Here is a 17,729-nt window from a genome sequence, read left to right as displayed (position 1 = left end):
ATGCCTCTCGATAAAGATAAAGATTGGCAGGACTTGAGATGATCTTCGCTGAAGGCTCACCGGCTGCAAACAATGGCGGTTTCATCACTTTGGAGACTTCACACATCCTTGGTGCTGCGGACTGGGCAGTAGCCACTGGTGGTGAGATTGGGCGTGGCAGTCTTCGTGACGTTACGAATCTTACATTTATAAATAGGAGAACAGCGACCGACTGTGGTTTTCTATTCAACCCAAGATCTTTCTCTTCAGCGCCACAGTCTCCCCTTCACTTCAACACGTATAGTCCATAAAACCCCTTGAATCAATCAAGTCAAGATGCAGATCGGAGACGCCATCGCAGCCCTTGGCTTCATTGGAACATTCGCTGCCCCTGCGCCGGCACCCGGCCCCACCGTTGCGCACCCTACAGCAATGTCCGCTCCATCAGCCTATCAAACAGGTAATACTGTTCCTCTTCACGTTCGGTGCCGCTACGTAGCTTACACTTAGTAGTGGTTGCACCGTCAAAACCTGGTCTGGGGGTAACTGTGCAGGCTCCAGCGAGAAAGTCCAGAATGGCTGCAATCCCATCTTGTTCGGCTCTGTTTCCATTCAGTGCTAGATGACGCACTGGGGATTTGGTCACTTGCAAAGTGTTCCTTGAGCTTGAGCGAGATGCCGTTCAACACCAAATCAGCCAGGCCGGGACAATTAGGAGTAGAGAATCGCGTGGCTAATTTCGGCTTCCGTGTTACATTCGCTAATTCGTTAGCAGTCAACCCTGACAATAAACTAAATTAAAAAGCCCATATTGTTTGTGCCGCCTAGACGATGAATTCAGTAGCCCCTTTCGCGACGCAATTCAGCTCACAGTCACCAGCCAATTTTCATGCGACCTATCAACCACAACCCATTCGTCATCCCCGTCACTTTCTGCTGTGCCTGCCGACGACTGATCTGCTTTTCCGCCCTCTCTTCCCATACCCTTCTCCGGATACTTCTTCAAGTGCTCCAACGCCCACATAAGCTCGTCGCTCAAGACAGGAGGTAGGCGCCCCTTTCCCTTCAGAGTGCCGAGCCCCGCGATGTCAAACAGTTTCTGGAAGTATCTAAACATGTCACCGTACTCCCGCCCGACGTCTTGGAACCTGGTCCCGTCCCGCCGTGCCGCCTCCAGCCGGTCCTTCAACCTTCCCACATACAACTTTTTTCACCCTACCATGGTCCGTGCACGACCGAGAATCGCGCATACAAACCGTGGTATATAGGTGGAAGCAGTGTTTCGTCCGACAACGAGAACTGCGACGAAGACATCGGCGGCTATTATCTTAATAATAGCTGGAAGGTACCGCGATACCGACCCCGACCACAAGCCGTCGTGTACGACGCCGACGCCGGGTACGATACCGTTATTACGACTCGACACGTTCAAATTCCGAGTGAACCGGTGAGTGCTTTGCCGGGAGGCCTCGGAATACGATTGGGGTAAAGGATAACGGGCGATATACGGTGGCTCGGGATGGGACGACGGACTCGGGAAGGGTAGATGAAATGTGTCCGGACCCTTAACCGGCCGTAGGGCTGGACTCGGCATGAGGCCATCGGGAGGAAGGGGAGACGTAGTAGTAGCGTACGCTGCTACGAACTTCTAGTAACTCTCGGTAGTTCTCCTCTACCTCGAATACGACTACGGTTAACGATTTTGTCGGATAGTTCAATAGCTAGCTCGGCACGCCTCATATACCCCCTGGGAGGCCGGGTATACCGCTATCAGCGGTATACCCCCATAGACGTTAATCAATATAACAACAATTCCAGCCGGTCCTTCTCCCACCGCCGCTGCTCCTCGACCGGCGGCAGCGGTACTGACGCTCGACCGGCCCAGCGACTGGCAATGGCGACGGCCTGGTACTCGAAGCTGCGGAAGGTCAGGGTGCGCAGCATGCCCACGACGGCGAGGTTCGCGTAGTCGTGGAAGAAAGTGTGCCAGTAGTTCCCGACGAGCTTGCCGTTGCCGTAGTCGTAGAGCTCGCGCCCCGTTGGCCGCCGCGTTCCAGAAGGGATCTTTTGTTATGTCAGTCCTTTTTCTCATGATGGCGAAGTCTGGTCTTTAGAATTCCATGCCAACAAGATCATTTCTTACATAAGGCACCGAATAGTGGACATTGGCAATGACGACCGCGTTAAACACTTCTTCCCACCATACGTACACCCCCCTGAGTCTGTCATACTTCCGCAAGGTAAGTCTCCATTATTCAGACGTCTCGGTAGATAGACCCGAGACATCCTCGACTGTAGTGTTGGCGACGAGCAAGGGGTCCAGCTGATGTTGCGCAAAGTATATCTCCAGATACTGCCGGGGCACCCAGTGCGGAGGGAACGGCCCGTAGGCAAAGCGCGCATCGGAGAATCACATGGCTATATCTGGCACATTTGTTCTGAGGGTTTTAGAAGTCAGCATGTGTATGTATATATCGGATTTATACCTGTCCCGAACTCACGTCAAAGCATCGTAGATAGGTGTCTTGGAGAATCTCTCCCGGTCATCCTGGGGGGTATCTCGTGGTAGATTATCCGGAATCTCTAGCGGCGGATCAACCGCGGGCGGAAGCAACGGGGAGTATTGGGAGATTCCGGTGCGGATCCGCATCGTAGATCCTAGAATTACGGCATTAGCCTGGCGGGCGGCGTTGCTTGAGGACCTTGTGGTTGGGTTTACCATGTTCCACCCGGAGTCGCTCTGCGTTCAAAGACAACGATTCGTTCGAAATTGTCCTCGGCTTTGAGAGCTGCCGCCGTTATCGTCCCTAGCCATCGTCAGCATTGCCAAGTTGTTTCTCCCACGTCGTCTTGGCATACCAGATGCACCAGCTCCGATTACTGCTACCGACTTTATGGGGACTGCTCGCGGATTCATAGCGAAATTGTTAATCATTCATCGAGATAAAGTCAATCAGAGTAACAGAGCTTGCATTATTGCAACTTATAGTGGCCCATGCTCAGGTTACCTTAGCACAACCCAAGTCGGTTCGACAGCCTGCGTCATTCTCGTGCATATGGCGCCATCCGCCCCCTCCCCGTCATCCCCAAAGTCCTTGACATTAATATGGGATATCCCGCGATAACGCCATCATGGATGCAACATGCTAATAGTGGCAGTAACTCATCAATCAGCGAATAAGCTCTACCCATACAGCATTTACCCACTCTGATAAGGGGTATGCGCCGTCAAACGCATCCCAATAGCCGAGTCGTCGGGCTCCAGCTTCACCTTCACCTCCGCAGCCGCATCCTGCACCCCGCCCGCGTCGGCCCCCGCCGACAGAACAAGTGCCCGCGTCTCCGGCGAGAGGCCGCAGAGTATCGCCAGGGAGTCCTCCTTCACGATCGGCACCCCCGTGGCCTTGGTCTGGGCCACTGTCACGGCCAGGAAGAGGAGCGCCAGCAGCATCTGCGTCGCCAACAGCCCCACCCAACGCCACTCGACCCGGACGGTGGTCTGCAGCACGAGGACGGTACCGTCCACTGCGCCGCTGCTTCCGGCGAATCTGCTTCGAAGTCTGGATTTGGAAGCATCAGCGTGGGTGGACGAAGACCCGAGGAAGCATGCCTGGCGTGCAGATAAAAAGATAGAATGCTTACAAATTGGTCACACTGACGACTAGAGGGCGTTTGACCGCCTGGCGGCCTTGCAAGCTAGAACGCCGTATGTGATAGTACTTGACTTGTTGGCCCTCGCCCTAGTGTAGATATATGTCTATTAATCAACGTTCATGGAAATTGCAATGGGCTAATCTCGTGTAGCTTCTTGCATCATCTCCCGACGCACGAGTGATCAAGAAGCTCTGATGTAAAGTTTGGGCAAAAGACTCGGGCCTCGTTCAGCAGCTTACACCGGCTCCCGTCAGCCACTATCAATGCCCCCAAACGGCTACCATGATTTCCAGCGTTCCACTATCAAGTCGGCGGCCTATCCACCGCGATAAGAGGTTAGTTCAGTAAGAAGACGCGAGAAGATAGTGGGAAAACGCACCTTCTCCGCCGTCGCATACACCGTCGCCGACAGATGGGTTCCGGGGATGACGGGGAAGACGCTGGCATCCACGACGCGGAGGCCGCTGACCCCGTGGACATGCAGATCCCGCCCCACGACACCACCGTGGGCCTGCGGCATCATTGCCGCGGTGCAGCACGGATGCACAATGCTGGCCACGACGACGTCCCGCAGCCAAGCCGCGACCTCCTGCGCCGGCGTCTCCGTATCCACCTTGGGTCCCGGATCGGTCTCCACCACTCCAAGAGTATCTCGGAGCGTGGGCACGTCCCACAAACGGCGGAAGAAGGGCAGGAACGACGCCAGCACGTCGACGTCGAGACCGTTAGCTAGCGTCCCGTAGTGCAGCATCGGTTCGGCATCGATGTCTTCCGTGTTGAGCAGGACGGCGCCGCGGCTCAGCGGCTTGAGGAGGATGCCGATGCTGGGCACCCCGGCGCTGGGCGTGCTGAACTCGGCACCGCCGAAGGGGACCTCGATGATGGGCTGGGCGGAGTTTTCAAAAATGCCCGCCAAAGTTTCTAGTTGGGCTTGGTAGCCCCTTTTCACTGACGCGTCGGCGCCGGGTGGCAGGGTGGTGAGGAACGTGCCGTCGGCGATCTGCTCTCGGAGTGACGTCACAATAGCCTCGAAGGAGCTCGTTACGTTGGCCAGCGGGAGGAACACGGCCTGGTGGTTCCAGATCAAGGTCCACGGTCCTCGCGCCGGGCGCTCGGCAAATTGGTCAAGAGTGGTCTGCAGGTAGGCCGCATCTGTGTTGAGCATATCTTGGTTCGGGGTCGGATTGCGGGTGACTGTGAGAGTAAGCACAATGAACATCAAAGGTGTGGCAGAATCGACTTACTATTCACGCCAAACCGAACGGAAGGTTGATCCTGGAAGTTGTATCCAACCCCAGGCAAGTCGGCGACCACGTCAATGCCCGCGCGCTTGAGGAGATCCGGGGGGCCTATCCCGCTCCTCTGCAGTATCTGTGGTGTGTGGATTGCCCCTGCAGATATGATGACTTCTTGGGTGGCTACGCTCGTAAAGACAGCACCATCCCGCAGAGAGCGCATCTCGACCATGGGTGGCCCCTTTTCGGGGTCGTTGTTGGGATACAGAATTCGGGTGACTTTGTGTCGCACTAGCAAATCGTAGTTGGGCCTATCGCGGATGACGTCCTGGTAGTGGCCTTGGCCAGAATGCGACCGCACGCAAGCCCAGGGATGCTGCGAGGCCGGTATCCAGCACAGGCCGTCCTTATCGCCGGCCGCGCATTCCTGTCTTGTAGTTATGCCCGCTTCTGAGAAAGCATGACGTGACAACGCTGTTCTGGATCAATCAATTGGCAATGCAAGTTGTGGAAAGATATGAGCGTGATGGCAGCTTACCAGCCGATGGCCACTGGAAGGGGACGAAGCTGGAGAAGATCGGAGTCGATCCTCCATACGCTGCCTCGTAGTCCCAGGTGAGGTTGAGCGCGTCCGCAATCTCTTTCTCGGGCTCAATGAAAGTCACACTCTGGTAGCCAAGTCCGTGTCAGCACTTGTCAACAACGTCACAGCTTCTCAGAACCAAACCTTCTTGAAGTAGGGCAAGAGAGACTCCCAATCCCAGCGAGCCTCGCCACCCCCGAGGGCGCGCCCGCCAGGCGATCCCAATCATCGTAGTCGTGGCGGGATGCGCGGTCGAAGAACTGACCGTTGACCACCGAGCTGCCCCCCACCGTCATGCCGATAAGGAGGTCGGCGGTTCTGTTGTTCAGCGTCGGGACGGGCACCGAGTAGTTCATCTGCGTGGCGAGCGGCGGCGACCCCGGCGGGTCAAAGAAGCCGGGCGTCGGCTCGATGTTGCCTAAAGTGGCAAAAGGACGATAAGTACCCCCTACAGGCAAGATGGTGGCCTGCACAGAGGGTTTACCCCGCTGTAAGATTCTGGAGATGCGGGGAATGCAGTGCCAACAATTGCGAGATGGCCCATCGAAACTTCACTGAACTCGGAGTTATATAGCTGTTCTTACCTACTCAATGACCTGTATTAGAACCTATGATTTTGTCGGCTTTACGCCGATCAGGAGCTATATTCCTCCTGCGTGATGATAAGATAGGTACAGCACGTGATTGGCAGGGTGTTCCCAACTCCAGTGGCGCAGGCGCCAAGAAAAAGAAAAGGGCCACCTGCAACAGATTAATGGGCCTCTGGAACATATCACCGTCATCAACAAATCAGACTTACTTCGAATAGTGCAACATGCCAGACACTCCCAGTACTGAGGCTACTCGAGCCGAGGAGGATCGTTTAGAAGCGATCGCAGCGGCCAAAGAGAAAGAGGAATTGCGCCTGGTGGAGATAGAAAAGGTCGCCGTCGTCCTGGCTGCCCGCAAGTCCCGCCTCTCCGCGCTCGGGAAAGGCGAGCAAATGACGACTCCCGAGTATCTCCCGGGCCCTTACAGCTGATGCGAATTCCTACTGTCGTCAGTCGTGGCCTTTGATTACTTTCTGGGAGACTTCCGCTATGTCGGTCAGTCCAATATCACTTTTTCGCAGAGCAACCACGACGGCGAATTCACCCTGGACGCTGAAGTGGATGCGACCAAGCCAGTGGTAGGAGGGCTGTACTTGGATTTCAACCACGATTACAAGAGCGAGCCCTTAAGGCCCCGGAGCGCTTCATGGAACAGTTCCCGCTCAAGGTCATGCGAAAAGGTGCACCCTTCACCATTGGGTGTACACATTACTGAAGACCATCTGACTCTCGATGTACCAGCGGAGTTATTTGTGGGAGGAGGTGATGACAAAAAAGCAGTGCCCGAGGAAGCACCTAAGATCATTGAGCTCTTCGGTATCCGATCCAGGGCGCACGATGACTTCTTCATGGAGCAACGACGAGAGAGGTTGGCTCAAGCTGCTGCCAAGAAAGGGAAGAAAGCCAAGCGAAACCGACGAAAGCGTGCAGCCAGACACGCCCGATAGGAGTCAACTCCTGCCAATACCATTTGGGGTTACCAGCATCTTAGAATCGACATATCAGCATTAACGCATGCTGTACAGACTGAAGTGCTCAGCCCTCATGTCACGACTTATTAAGCTACTGCTGCCAAAGCAGTATCATGACTTACCACGGGGCAGACCAGCTACTGATCAGCCCCTACGAAGAACTCGTCGTTCTTATTCCAGCTTCACCGCCAGTGGCTGGGGGTATCGACGACTCGGGTATTGCGTCCATGACTGTCTCCATGTTAGGATTGAGAGTCCATCGACCCTCGCCCTTCCACGGACGATGCCTATGCTATGACACCGCAATACACCGCACCAAATTCCATCCGAGAAACGCGACCCAACCTATCGAATCTGTTATAAATAAGGCTATTAATCGATAAACCACCTAGCCGAAAAGCAGTTCCGAATAAGGAACTAATATTTCTAAACGTATAATAATATTAAACAAGGCCCCCTTACTTAAGATAAATACAAAATGTTCGTTTAAGACTAAGAAAAAGATAAAAAAGAGTTAGAAAATAATAAAAAAGAGTACGACTACCTCGATCTAAAAGATATATAATAAAGTATTACTCACCTAACGAACGCCGCGTTCTATTATCGGCTTACTAGCGAAGATATTTATTTAAAAACTACCGTACAAGCCGACTACTTTAACCTTAGCAGCCCGTATAGCTAGACTTATTAAAAAGAGCTTTAGGATACCGGCGCCGCCTTGTTTTTAATAGTCGGAAAGCTTTAAGTAGAGGCTTACGTATAAGAGAACCTACATATACGAATCGATTAAACCCCGGGAAGCGCCGAAATTAAGTTCGGAAGCTTAAAGCTTATCTTATCGATTAAAATAATCGATATATAAAACTTATTAAAAATAATTAAGTATTATATTTTAAATATTATAACCCCTTTCTTATTTTTATTATATAATATTAACCGGCTTAAAACGTATTATAATAATATCTTTAATTTCATTATACGAAAATATAGCGAAATATTTTTTATAATTAAAAAATAAAGACACCCGTTCTTTAATACCGGCCGTATAAAAATAACGTTATATTTTATTAAAAAATAGTTTTAATACCTTTACCGACGTTTTAAACACCTTTATACGGAAAAGCTTTATACTCTCTTAAAGAACGCCGGCTACGACGATGTCAACCCCGCTGTTCTCGACAAGATCTAAAAGTTTTGCTCTTAATACTAAGTATACGATCCGGTGTTATAAAGATTTAAATTCTCGTTATAAAATAAATATAACTTTAATTACGAGATTATTATAAATATCGTTTATATTAACGGATAGAATATACTTTATATAATTAATACGAGTACGTCTTTTTAAGCGGTTATATTCCTATATTCGCTTAGCGTATAAAATACTTAAAATACCTTTTATAAATGCTAAATATACGTATATTAAAGACCCCTTAACTATATCTCGCATAATCTAGGCACGCATTTTTAAAAAGAGTTTCGAAACTACGTATAAATAATAAGAATTACTTATAAATAAATACTTATTAAAGCTTATTAAATAATAAATAAAATCGAACGAATATACGTTTTATTACGTAAAGCTTTTAATATTTTATAAAAAAATCTCGGTTTATTATATAAATACCGAGATAATACTTTAAATAATAACTAAAATATTAAACGACACGGCTAACCTTAATAGCCTAGTACTTACCCTGTTTGTATTCGAAATATACCCCTATATTAATAAGAACTTACCACCGTTACTAGAGATTTAAATACGAAGAAAAACCGTATGGAAAATAATAAAGATATTCCGGAAAATATGTGCGGACGTCGAGATTTACCGAGCTTTAAATACCCGGAACGGACCGGCTATTCACAATATCTTAATACTCCCGCTCCGGAGCGAAGTCCTAGTTTAGCGAGAGAAAAAAAGGATAAACTAAACTATATAAAATAATAACTATTAAAGATCGTATAATTCGAGTAGATACCTTAAACGGCCCGAAAGCCTTTCGAATAACCTAAATTAAGCCGTACTACCGAGAAGAAGCCGGAGAATTACACGATTAACCGGAATTATAAGCAGATCTAGAATAGCCGGCAAATACCTTAAATATCGAACTAATAATCGAGGAAATTATAATAGCTCCGGTACGCCGTGGCCGGGGATAATTAAGAAGATACCTACTCCGGAACGTTTAAGCCGCCGTATTCCTTATTTAAAAGGAATAAAAGAATTATAACCTAACGGTAAAGCTTTAACAAGACGAGGTTATTACCTCTTCTAGATACCCGTTCTAAGAGTTTAACGTAGAGGAGATTAATAACCTTGCCGTATAAAAAGGTTTCGAATTTATTCGATTCGACCCGGGTAAATATACCGGCTGGAAGATTTTCAAAACCCGGCTAGTACGAAAGATTAAGGATAAAACTACGAAGCTATACGAAAAGTTTAAGCTTATAATATAAAGCTACGGAAATATAGAAAAAAAAACTATTTTAACTTAATTATTAATAATTTAGCGGATAAGCTAAAGACTTTTTTTAGCCCTCGGACCGACCCTAATCCGAAACTTTAATATGTAAAGCGAGCTACGCAATATTACACAGGCGTATACTTAGTCGCACGATAAGCTAAACCGATTAATCTACGTACGCCTATTAATAAAGCTTAAGAACAGGTATTTAAAAAGAACGCTACTTTAAATCGTATTACCCTTAACGTATCCTATAAGCGAATATCTTATATAAGCGAATGTTTTATTTTTTTACACCCCTTTTAATAAAATATAAGTTAATTTTACTATAACGTATTTAATATATCAAAATTAATCGGAATCTTTATCTTTAGATATTTTTATATTATTTTAATAAGTACGCGTATTATGCCCGGGTTCTCTGTAGATTTTATAGCGTTATAAACGTATCTTAAACGTTTTCGTACGATTACTCTTTCGACGCGATTCGTTTTATAACTATTTATTAACGTCCTTTTAAAACTATAAGTCTTTTTTAGCTTATATACGAAATAATTCTTTATTTTATAACCGTTTTTTTTCGTACGGCGGCGCTAGTTAAGTATCTTATTTATTTTTTAAAGTGTCGCGTTCTTACTTTTTAAAAAAGTAACTCGGTATATAATATACGTTATAACCTTTACGATTTAATTAAAGCTAATTAAAATAAACGTCGGAAAGTTATTTTAATATTATACGATACGGTTTCGAATATATTCGGTTTAGAATTAAGCCTTAATTAGGTTATTTAAAGTTTTTAATTTTTAAGAAATAAATAGGCCGGAAAACCTCCCCGGAAGTGTTAAAATATATAGTTTTATATCTAATTATAAAATAATATATTCCGGATTATATAAAACGAGTCCTATTTTTTAAAAGCCTTTTTATATATTTAAAACGGTGAAAGTCGCCTGGAACGTTTTTAAAAACGCTAGTAGGAAGTCTTTTTTTAAGATATAAGTAATATACGCCCGTATAAAATATTTAATTTCTTTTTTATACACCCTTTTTAATATACGAAAATAGCCGATATTAAGAGGTTAAAGTTTATACGACGAATAAGAAAATATATAAAGTATAATAATCGAGTTCTTTTTATAGTAGAGCTTAAAAGTTATTAAATAATAGCTTTCGTAGCCGTTTAGAATTAAGAGGCGATAATAACCCTTCGTATAAAACTTGGTATATTAATTAAAATATTGAATTTAGTCCTCGCTTTTTTTATTTATAATTTAGCTATTTTTAATAATTACGATTACTTAATCCTTCGGTAATAAGCTATTTTCGTATTAAGAAGAGAGCTGCGTTTTCTCGGTAAAAATAATATACGAAAGGATGGCGTAACCGTATAATCTGACGCCCTAGATAATTATAACTTATTCCCGGTTCTTTTACTATATTACCTTAGGTTTTCCGTATTAATCGGAGGTAGTTATAACTATTTCGAACGAGATTTAACTTATAAAAAAGCCGGTCTTATTAAAGTTATAAATATCCTTTTTTTAAATCTTATATTTATAAATTATATTCCGTACGAGGGTAAACTACGCGCGATACGCGTCGGGATCTTTATAAAAAACTCTTTAATAATTAAATTTTCGATTAAAACGCGTCCGGAAGTCTAGTTATTATCGTACGAAGTTAAAAGCTTAATTAATATTAACGCGTCCCGCGTTATATAAATTAAGTAGTTAATTCGCTATATCTTTTATATTACTTAGCTAGGGAAGAAACGATCACGTATTTAAATTAATAATATATCGAATAATCACATTTTTTTAAAATTTAGAAGCTTTCGAGAATTCGTAAATATTTCGTATCGTATAGGTTAACTATTTCGTCTACGCTATAAGGTTTTTAATAAGACGTAATAAATTAATACAGCCTTTTATACGCTTAAAATTAAGTCTTTTTAAAACGCTTAAAGCGCTAGAATTATATTACTCTTTTTTTAAAGTTATAATATTTTCAGACGTAAAAAAATATAAAAAAAGGTTGAGGCTATAAAGAAATTTATAAAAGTGAGACATTCGCTTATGTGGGATATTCGCTTGTGGGATACGTTATACGAACTAGTAGAATTAGGAATTTATTAATTTAAAACGTATTATAACTATTACGTACGAAATTTAAAAATAATAGTATTAATATATAACGCTTATTTATTATTTATTATAAATAGACCGGATACTTTCGGTATTATAATAATATAAACCGACGATACGTTTAGTTTCGTTATAAACCCCTTTTCTTAAAAAGAAGAAGAAAAGCTAGTAAAAGAATAATTCCGTATAAAGCTAAAGAGTATCTTAACTAAAAACACGCTAATCGAGTTTAATGGAGGCAAGATTTAATTAAAATCGTACGATATTCTTTTTAAGTAAAATAGATAAGTTAACTAATTAAAGCTTATCGATTCAAAAACTATCGATAAAAACTAGTAATATATCTCTTAATATATAAAAGGAGTATATCTAGCTTTTATTTATTAATTAAAAGTAGTGTACGATTTATTTATTACCGCTTAAATATAAACCTTAAAAAATAAGGATATTAAGAGCTTAAACGAGCGTATTAATTAATAAATTTAAAACCCGATACGCGGCTTAAAATATATCCCGCTTAACTTTTATTATATAAAAATATATATCTTTATCGACGGCTCGTTTATAAATAATAAGGACTTAATTTCTTAATTTAAATACTTAATCTTATTAAATTAAGAAATAAATCGTACGAAAGACTAGTTCGAGATTTAAAATAATATTGTTTACTAGAGCTCGACGAAATATAAAAGAGTTACACGAAGCGTATTAGCTAGCGAACTGTACGGTACGATTTCCGGTATAAATAGCGGTATTATATTAAGTACCACGTTTAAAAGAATCGTACGAACTTTAAGATTTTAAAATATATTAATAACCCTTTATATAGATTCGAGATCTCTTTACGACTACCTAGTTAAGCTAGGTATAATAAACGAAAAGAGGCTTATAGTTAACATTATATCCTTCCGAGAATCGTACGAGAGAAGGGAGATCTTATAGATCTATTATATCGATAGTAAGGACAACCTGGCAAACGCCCTTACTAAGGTATCCTCAAACAAGGCCCTCGAGTGAATAGTCTTAATAAACAGCCTTACCGTACGTATAGAAGCGTATATCGAGAGGCTAGATTCGCACGTCCTTAATAAAGTGTAACGTATCGCGATATATAACGGTACCCCTATTACTATTACTACTTTTAAACCGTTCTTTTTAACTTATAACGAGAAGTAATACACGTTAACGTATAATAACTTCCCCTATTACCTTCACTATTATCGGACGACTGGAATAACTAGTTAAGAGGACTTATTACCCGACAAAATTAATATCAAGAAGGTACAGCATCACTTGTACGGCTCAGGCAGGCACCGAATACCGGATTAGCGTAACCCATCCGTACGAGACCCTCGGGAAGGGAAGGCCCGTATCCAAAAAGGGGAACAGGCTGATTCTATCGCCAAAACAGAAAACTGCCAGTGTTGGAATAGCAGGAACTAAGGTTTTCTATATTACTCTAAACGGGGTGCCACGTGCCTACGCGTACGAACCCCTTTTCAGTTTTATCAAGAGGGGCATACGATGCCCCTCGCAGCTCGTACTGAAGATAGACATGAACAACAGAATAGAACGATTGAACCCCGATTAAAACCGGAACCACCGTACGTACGAGAGCCCATTCAACACTCTTAACTTATATATGAGTACTTGATTACTTCACATTCAGTTCAGAGTTTCCATTTCGTGATTTGGACTTGAGCATAGGTTACCTGATTCTCGTTGGAATAGATGTCCCTAATGTGAATGAAGAAGGAGTCAGCGATAACAGACTCAACAGTTTTCAAGCATCATCGAACCAAGTGAGTATAAGTATTGGAAAGGCTCTGTAAGGACCCATCTCTAGTGGATTGTGGTTGGACGTAAAAGTCTGATTTGCATTGATCTTTGGTTTCTCCGATACTTACCTAAAGCCAGTCAACCTGACAGGAAGACATCGTCTCTATTTCAGCGCTTAACCTTTCTCCGGTTGGATACACCAGTATGTATAAAAAGAATGCAGGAGCACTGCTCTTGCTACAATTCCTCCTTGCCGCTCATACTATCATTTCCTCGTTCTCACCACATCACTTCTCGCCAGTTCCTTACATTACAAACCAACAAAACCCTACTCAAGATGAAGTTCCTTGTCACCTTCGTTGCCAGTTTCTCGGCATTCTCTGCCGCTAAAGCCGCCAATTACGGAAACACTGTCACAATCACGGTCACGTTGGACCCAACTCCACGCCTGGCCGCCGCCGCCCCCTACCCAACAGCCCAGCCGGGGCCTGCTGCGGCACAATTCATGCCAAGGCAAACAGGAGTCTGTCGCCATACTAAGATGTGCGGCTAGCCTGGTGCATCGGGGAAGCAGTTTACCCTTATCCTGCTGATGATTACGAGATCGCGGAATATCAGCCCTCCAGGATGGCGTTGTCACCATCACCGATGTGATGTTTGACCAGGGTACTACACGACCTGCAGTGTCGTGGCTCTGGCAAACTGACAGCAGCAGTCACGGCTGGGGAAACAGGGGAGGGACCAAACTTGAATGACGATGTTGGCTCAGCATCCATGTCTGTATATTTCAGGTTGACTACAGTCTATAACCTTCTGAATTGAAACCAATATACCGCATTGGCATCTTTCACTTCCCCCTTATGAACTCTCCTTGAATGAGTAGATGTTAGCCATTCGGACACATTATTTACATTTGAAGACGATAACTATGTGACTGGTGGTAAATGACACAAGAGAATTTGACCTAGGGTACGGCACTTGACTAATGCGACTCAATGGTTATATGCTAAAATATTACACAATAGAAGAGAAGCGGTTCTTGAGGGAGTACAAAGTGACTGATATCATGACGCCACGAGTGAAGACACCCGTGGGAGGAAAACAGACTAAGATTATTATTTAATACCATCGTTGGCCGTTTCTTTCATGCAATCTCCCCGTATTAATACATAGTAACCACCATCAATTACCCTCACAGTGCAGCCATCAGGATCGGCAGGAGGTACTGATCCGAGAACTCCCAGATCGAGTTGGACGCCTGCGTCGTCCACGCCGCACCGGTGTAGTATGTATTGCGCGTCCCCTGAAGCGCAAAGACCTTCTCGTAGAAGCGGTCCTGGATAGCCTCCTTGGACACCATGAGGTTGAACGGCGCGTGCGACGAGAACGTGCGCCACGACGGCTGCGACGCCGAGGGGATCCCGTTGGCGGCCTTGAACCGCTCCAGGTTGGCGAGGATATCGGCCTGCGCGGCCTCGACCGAGACCGCCTCGGCGTTGGCGTAATACACCTGCGTCACGTTGGCGACCGCGACCTGGCCGAAGATGTAGGGGCCGGGCAGCTCGGGCAGCCGGAAGGGCTTGCTGGGCCCCGAGTTCTGCAGCTGCGTGATGCTGGCCGGGATCCCCGCGTTCTCGAGGATGCCTGTGTAGTAGCCGCTCGCGTGCCACTGGCCGAAGAGGGCCGTATCGTCTGCGGACAGGTCCCAGCCGGCGAAGTTGTCCAGGACCGGCGGGGCCGCGAAGACGACCTTCTTGGCTTCGATGATTTTGGTGCCCTCGGGGGTCTGGACCGTGATCCGGACGGGGTCCCCCTGCCGCTGCCCCGATTAACCTCCTTGACGCTAGTCTGCAGAAGGACGTCGGACCCGAGCTCGGCCAGCGCGTTGGCGTAGAGCTCGTGCGTGTTGTGGTGCGCCGTCGTCAGCAGCGGCTGGGTCAGCTGAAGCGGGTTGAAGTTCTTGAAGACGTACAGCGTGCTGACGTTGAGGTACGGGGTGATGCCCTGGCTGACGAGGAAGGCGACGGGCGCGAGGGCCTCGAGGTGGTACTTGGTCAGGAACTCGCCAAAGGGCAGCAGCAAATCCTCGGGCACCGGGTACGTCAGGTTGAAGCCCGTCTCGAGGGCCGGGTACTTGGCGCGCTGGGCCGCGTACCCCGCGAGCGCGGCGGCCACGGCGGCCTGGTCGGGCGGGGTAGGCCGCATCGATCTGCCCCGTGGAGAAGTCCACAGGCACCGTCCCGTTTGCGGTCGCCGAAATACTGGCATTATCAGTCAGGGGCACGCCGAGGCGCGCAAAGTAGTTCTTGACGATCGTCGTGTTCTCGAAGACGACGACGCCGATGTCGATGGGGATGCCTGTGGCCGGGTCGATGTAGGTCTCGGCGTGGCCGCCGATCTGGGCCTTGGGCTCGACGACGGCGAGGCTCTTGCCGGCGTCCTTGAGCTGGACGGCCAGGTAGGTACCTGAGGAGCCGCCGCCGATGATGGCGACGTCGCGCTTGATGACGGCCTTGTCTGCGGTTGGGTGCTGGGGTGCTTTGGGGCACGCGCTGACGGAAACTGAGTGGAGTAGTAAGCCGGGGATTAAGCCCGTCAGGAGGCGTTGGTATAACATGTTACCCTGAAGTGCCTTTCGAGGTGCCTGGATGAATAAGGTGGTTTGGGAACACTGCCAGAGAAAGCAGATGGGAAAATCCAACACAGAAGGGACAGGTCCGCTTATATATACGCCTCGTGGCCGGTATGTTCCGTATTGGAATGCCAATTGCCACGGTGACATCTGTTGGTGGTCAGCTCAGGGGATAGTCCGTCTGTCTCGTTCAGCTGGGTGGTTCAGCAGCAGGGTGTGATGTGCAGAAGCAGGGGTGACGTACGAGGCAGGTACCAAACTATCAGCAGTAGATTGACCGCGGCCTACGCGGCTGCAGGATCTCGAGGCAGGGTATCTGACGCCATGCGATGGTGTCATCGTCCTAGTCTTTGCATGAACATCACCAACCAATCTTACCATACTTCCTCACGCCAACTTACGTAAACTGGGTGTGTTACACAGCCGGTAATGTCGTGTTCCGAGTATTCGGTTGTATTATTCGCGGTCCTTTCCATCGGAAAGGTCAAAGGTAATTGGTTAAGAAAACTCAATCTGGCGATGGAGATTACCGGGTCGCCATAAATTGAACTCTTATATATTAATTTGCGAGGGTTCGCGCTGGGTTCATGGTTGTAGGTGCTGACAACTCCACGTTTTTCTTGTCGGGCCGGGGATCCCGGGATAGTGGCGCTCCTTTTTTCCCTTCTGGACTCGGTTGCTTACCCACCATTTCCACCCAATTCCAGTTCGAAGTTCGCCAATAGGACGTGGAACTCTTCGCGTTATGTGTCGCACGCTGACGCGAGGCGCATCCCTCGTGCAAGGCTCGATTTTTTGGAAGAGGAGAAAACCGAGGAAATTGACGAGCCTGATGGGATTGAAGCTGTAGGACAATGAATCAGACATGGGTAAGCGAGGGCGGCCAGCCACCCGGTTGGTTGAATGTTTCCCCTCGGAGGGTTACCATGCAGGTGGTTCAGCTTCTGTCCTGCAGTTGGGTCATGCGCCGCCGCGATTCGGTCGTTTTAGCGGGAACCGGAAGCGGACAAAAATGCAGCCAAGACATCACCTGGGATGCGCGACTCAAACAACAGAATTGCTGCTGTCGATCAGCTCCGCCCAAAACCACCTTCGATAACCAACACACGGGAACTCGTATCGGCAGACAGAAAACCCTGTGTGTCGCAGACGTCTCTTCACGTTGGGCAACTTGACCTCATGTGCGACGACGTTGTACGGCAGTCGATGCAGGCACTCGGAAGAATGTGAAAGCGAGACAATTTCCCTGCATATGCCTGCTAGGCAGGTCATGCATTGGTTATAAACGCCACGAGTGCCACTTCTCTTCCCCGTTCGACGTAAATTTCCGAATAGGGGCACGAATATCGAGACACCCGACTCAGGGGGTTAACTGCAGCTGACCTTATTACCCATTTTTGGCGGAACGACAACAGTGGTATTAGGCACTGATGATTCACGAGGCACTAATATGGGTCAAATTGGTATCATGGCACAGGTAAGGAGAGTATGAATGATAAGTCTCGAATGTTGCCATGTATGGTAAAAGATTTGGTACGAAGTGAAGATATGTACAGAAAAAGTGTTTTCCAGTTTCCCATCGCAGACGTGCAACCTTGGCCACCACTTGCGCCTGAGAAGCGAAAGTCAAACGAATAGCCCATGCAAAGTTCCTGCCCATCTGGTAGTCTGTTGACAATGCGGCTCGCGCATCATGC

The 17,729-nt window shown here is 46.7% G+C and overlaps 5 protein-coding genes across 5 annotated transcripts; 2 read left to right on the top strand and 3 right to left on the bottom strand.

Annotated features, from left to right (window-relative positions):
* Positions 1 to 38: 38 nt before the first annotated feature.
* Positions 39 to 489, top strand: PG994_006921 (uncharacterized protein; the record flags this gene model as incomplete). The annotated part of the gene is made up of 3 exons (XM_066858330.1): positions 39 to 141; positions 197 to 256; positions 311 to 489. The coding sequence occupies 3 exons, from the start codon at positions 39 to 41 to the stop codon at positions 487 to 489; spliced, it is 342 nt and encodes a 113-aa protein (XP_066717599.1).
* A 352-nt stretch (positions 490 to 841) lies between these two features.
* On the bottom strand, positions 842 to 2,629 carry PG994_006920 (Thiol-specific monooxygenase; the record flags this gene model as incomplete). The annotated part of the gene is made up of 4 exons (XM_066858329.1): positions 842 to 1,169; positions 1,787 to 2,043; positions 2,123 to 2,195; positions 2,481 to 2,629. 4 exons carry the CDS (start codon positions 2,627 to 2,629, stop codon positions 842 to 844), a joined length of 807 nt encoding a protein of 268 aa, XP_066717598.1.
* Positions 2,630 to 3,178: 549 nt separating this feature from the next.
* Positions 3,179 to 5,869, bottom strand: PG994_006919 (uncharacterized protein; the record flags this gene model as incomplete). Its single annotated transcript, XM_066858328.1, has 5 exons — positions 5,596 to 5,869; positions 5,407 to 5,534; positions 4,878 to 5,342; positions 4,013 to 4,827; positions 3,179 to 3,589 (listed from the first exon to the last, which is right to left on the bottom strand). Exons 1-5 carry the CDS (start codon positions 5,805 to 5,807, stop codon positions 3,179 to 3,181), a joined length of 2,031 nt encoding a protein of 676 aa, XP_066717597.1. The 5' UTR covers positions 5,808 to 5,869.
* A 396-nt stretch (positions 5,870 to 6,265) lies between these two features.
* PG994_006918 (uncharacterized protein) lies at positions 6,266 to 6,988 on the top strand (the record flags this gene model as incomplete). Its single annotated transcript, XM_066858327.1, has 2 exons — positions 6,266 to 6,379; positions 6,563 to 6,988. 2 exons carry the CDS (start codon positions 6,266 to 6,268, stop codon positions 6,986 to 6,988), a joined length of 540 nt encoding a protein of 179 aa, XP_066717596.1.
* Positions 6,989 to 14,592: 7,604 nt separating this feature from the next.
* Positions 14,593 to 16,017, bottom strand: PG994_006917 (uncharacterized protein; the record flags this gene model as incomplete). Its single annotated transcript, XM_066858326.1, is given in 3 exon segments — positions 14,593 to 15,213; positions 15,234 to 15,542; positions 15,556 to 16,017. 3 exon segments carry the CDS (start codon positions 16,015 to 16,017, stop codon positions 14,593 to 14,595), a joined length of 1,392 nt encoding a protein of 463 aa, XP_066717595.1.
* Positions 16,018 to 17,729: the final 1,712 nt, after the last annotated feature.

This window comes from Apiospora phragmitis, assembly GCF_038363925.1.
Source record: "Apiospora phragmitis strain CBS 135458 chromosome Unknown utg000006l:1.0-5683423.0:1.0-5690449.0, whole genome shotgun sequence".
Taxonomy (NCBI): Eukaryota; Fungi; Ascomycota; class Sordariomycetes; order Amphisphaeriales; family Apiosporaceae; genus Apiospora; species Apiospora phragmitis.
The sequence above is the reverse complement of the archived record's forward strand: the minus strand, read 5'-3'. Positions and strand labels throughout refer to the sequence as shown.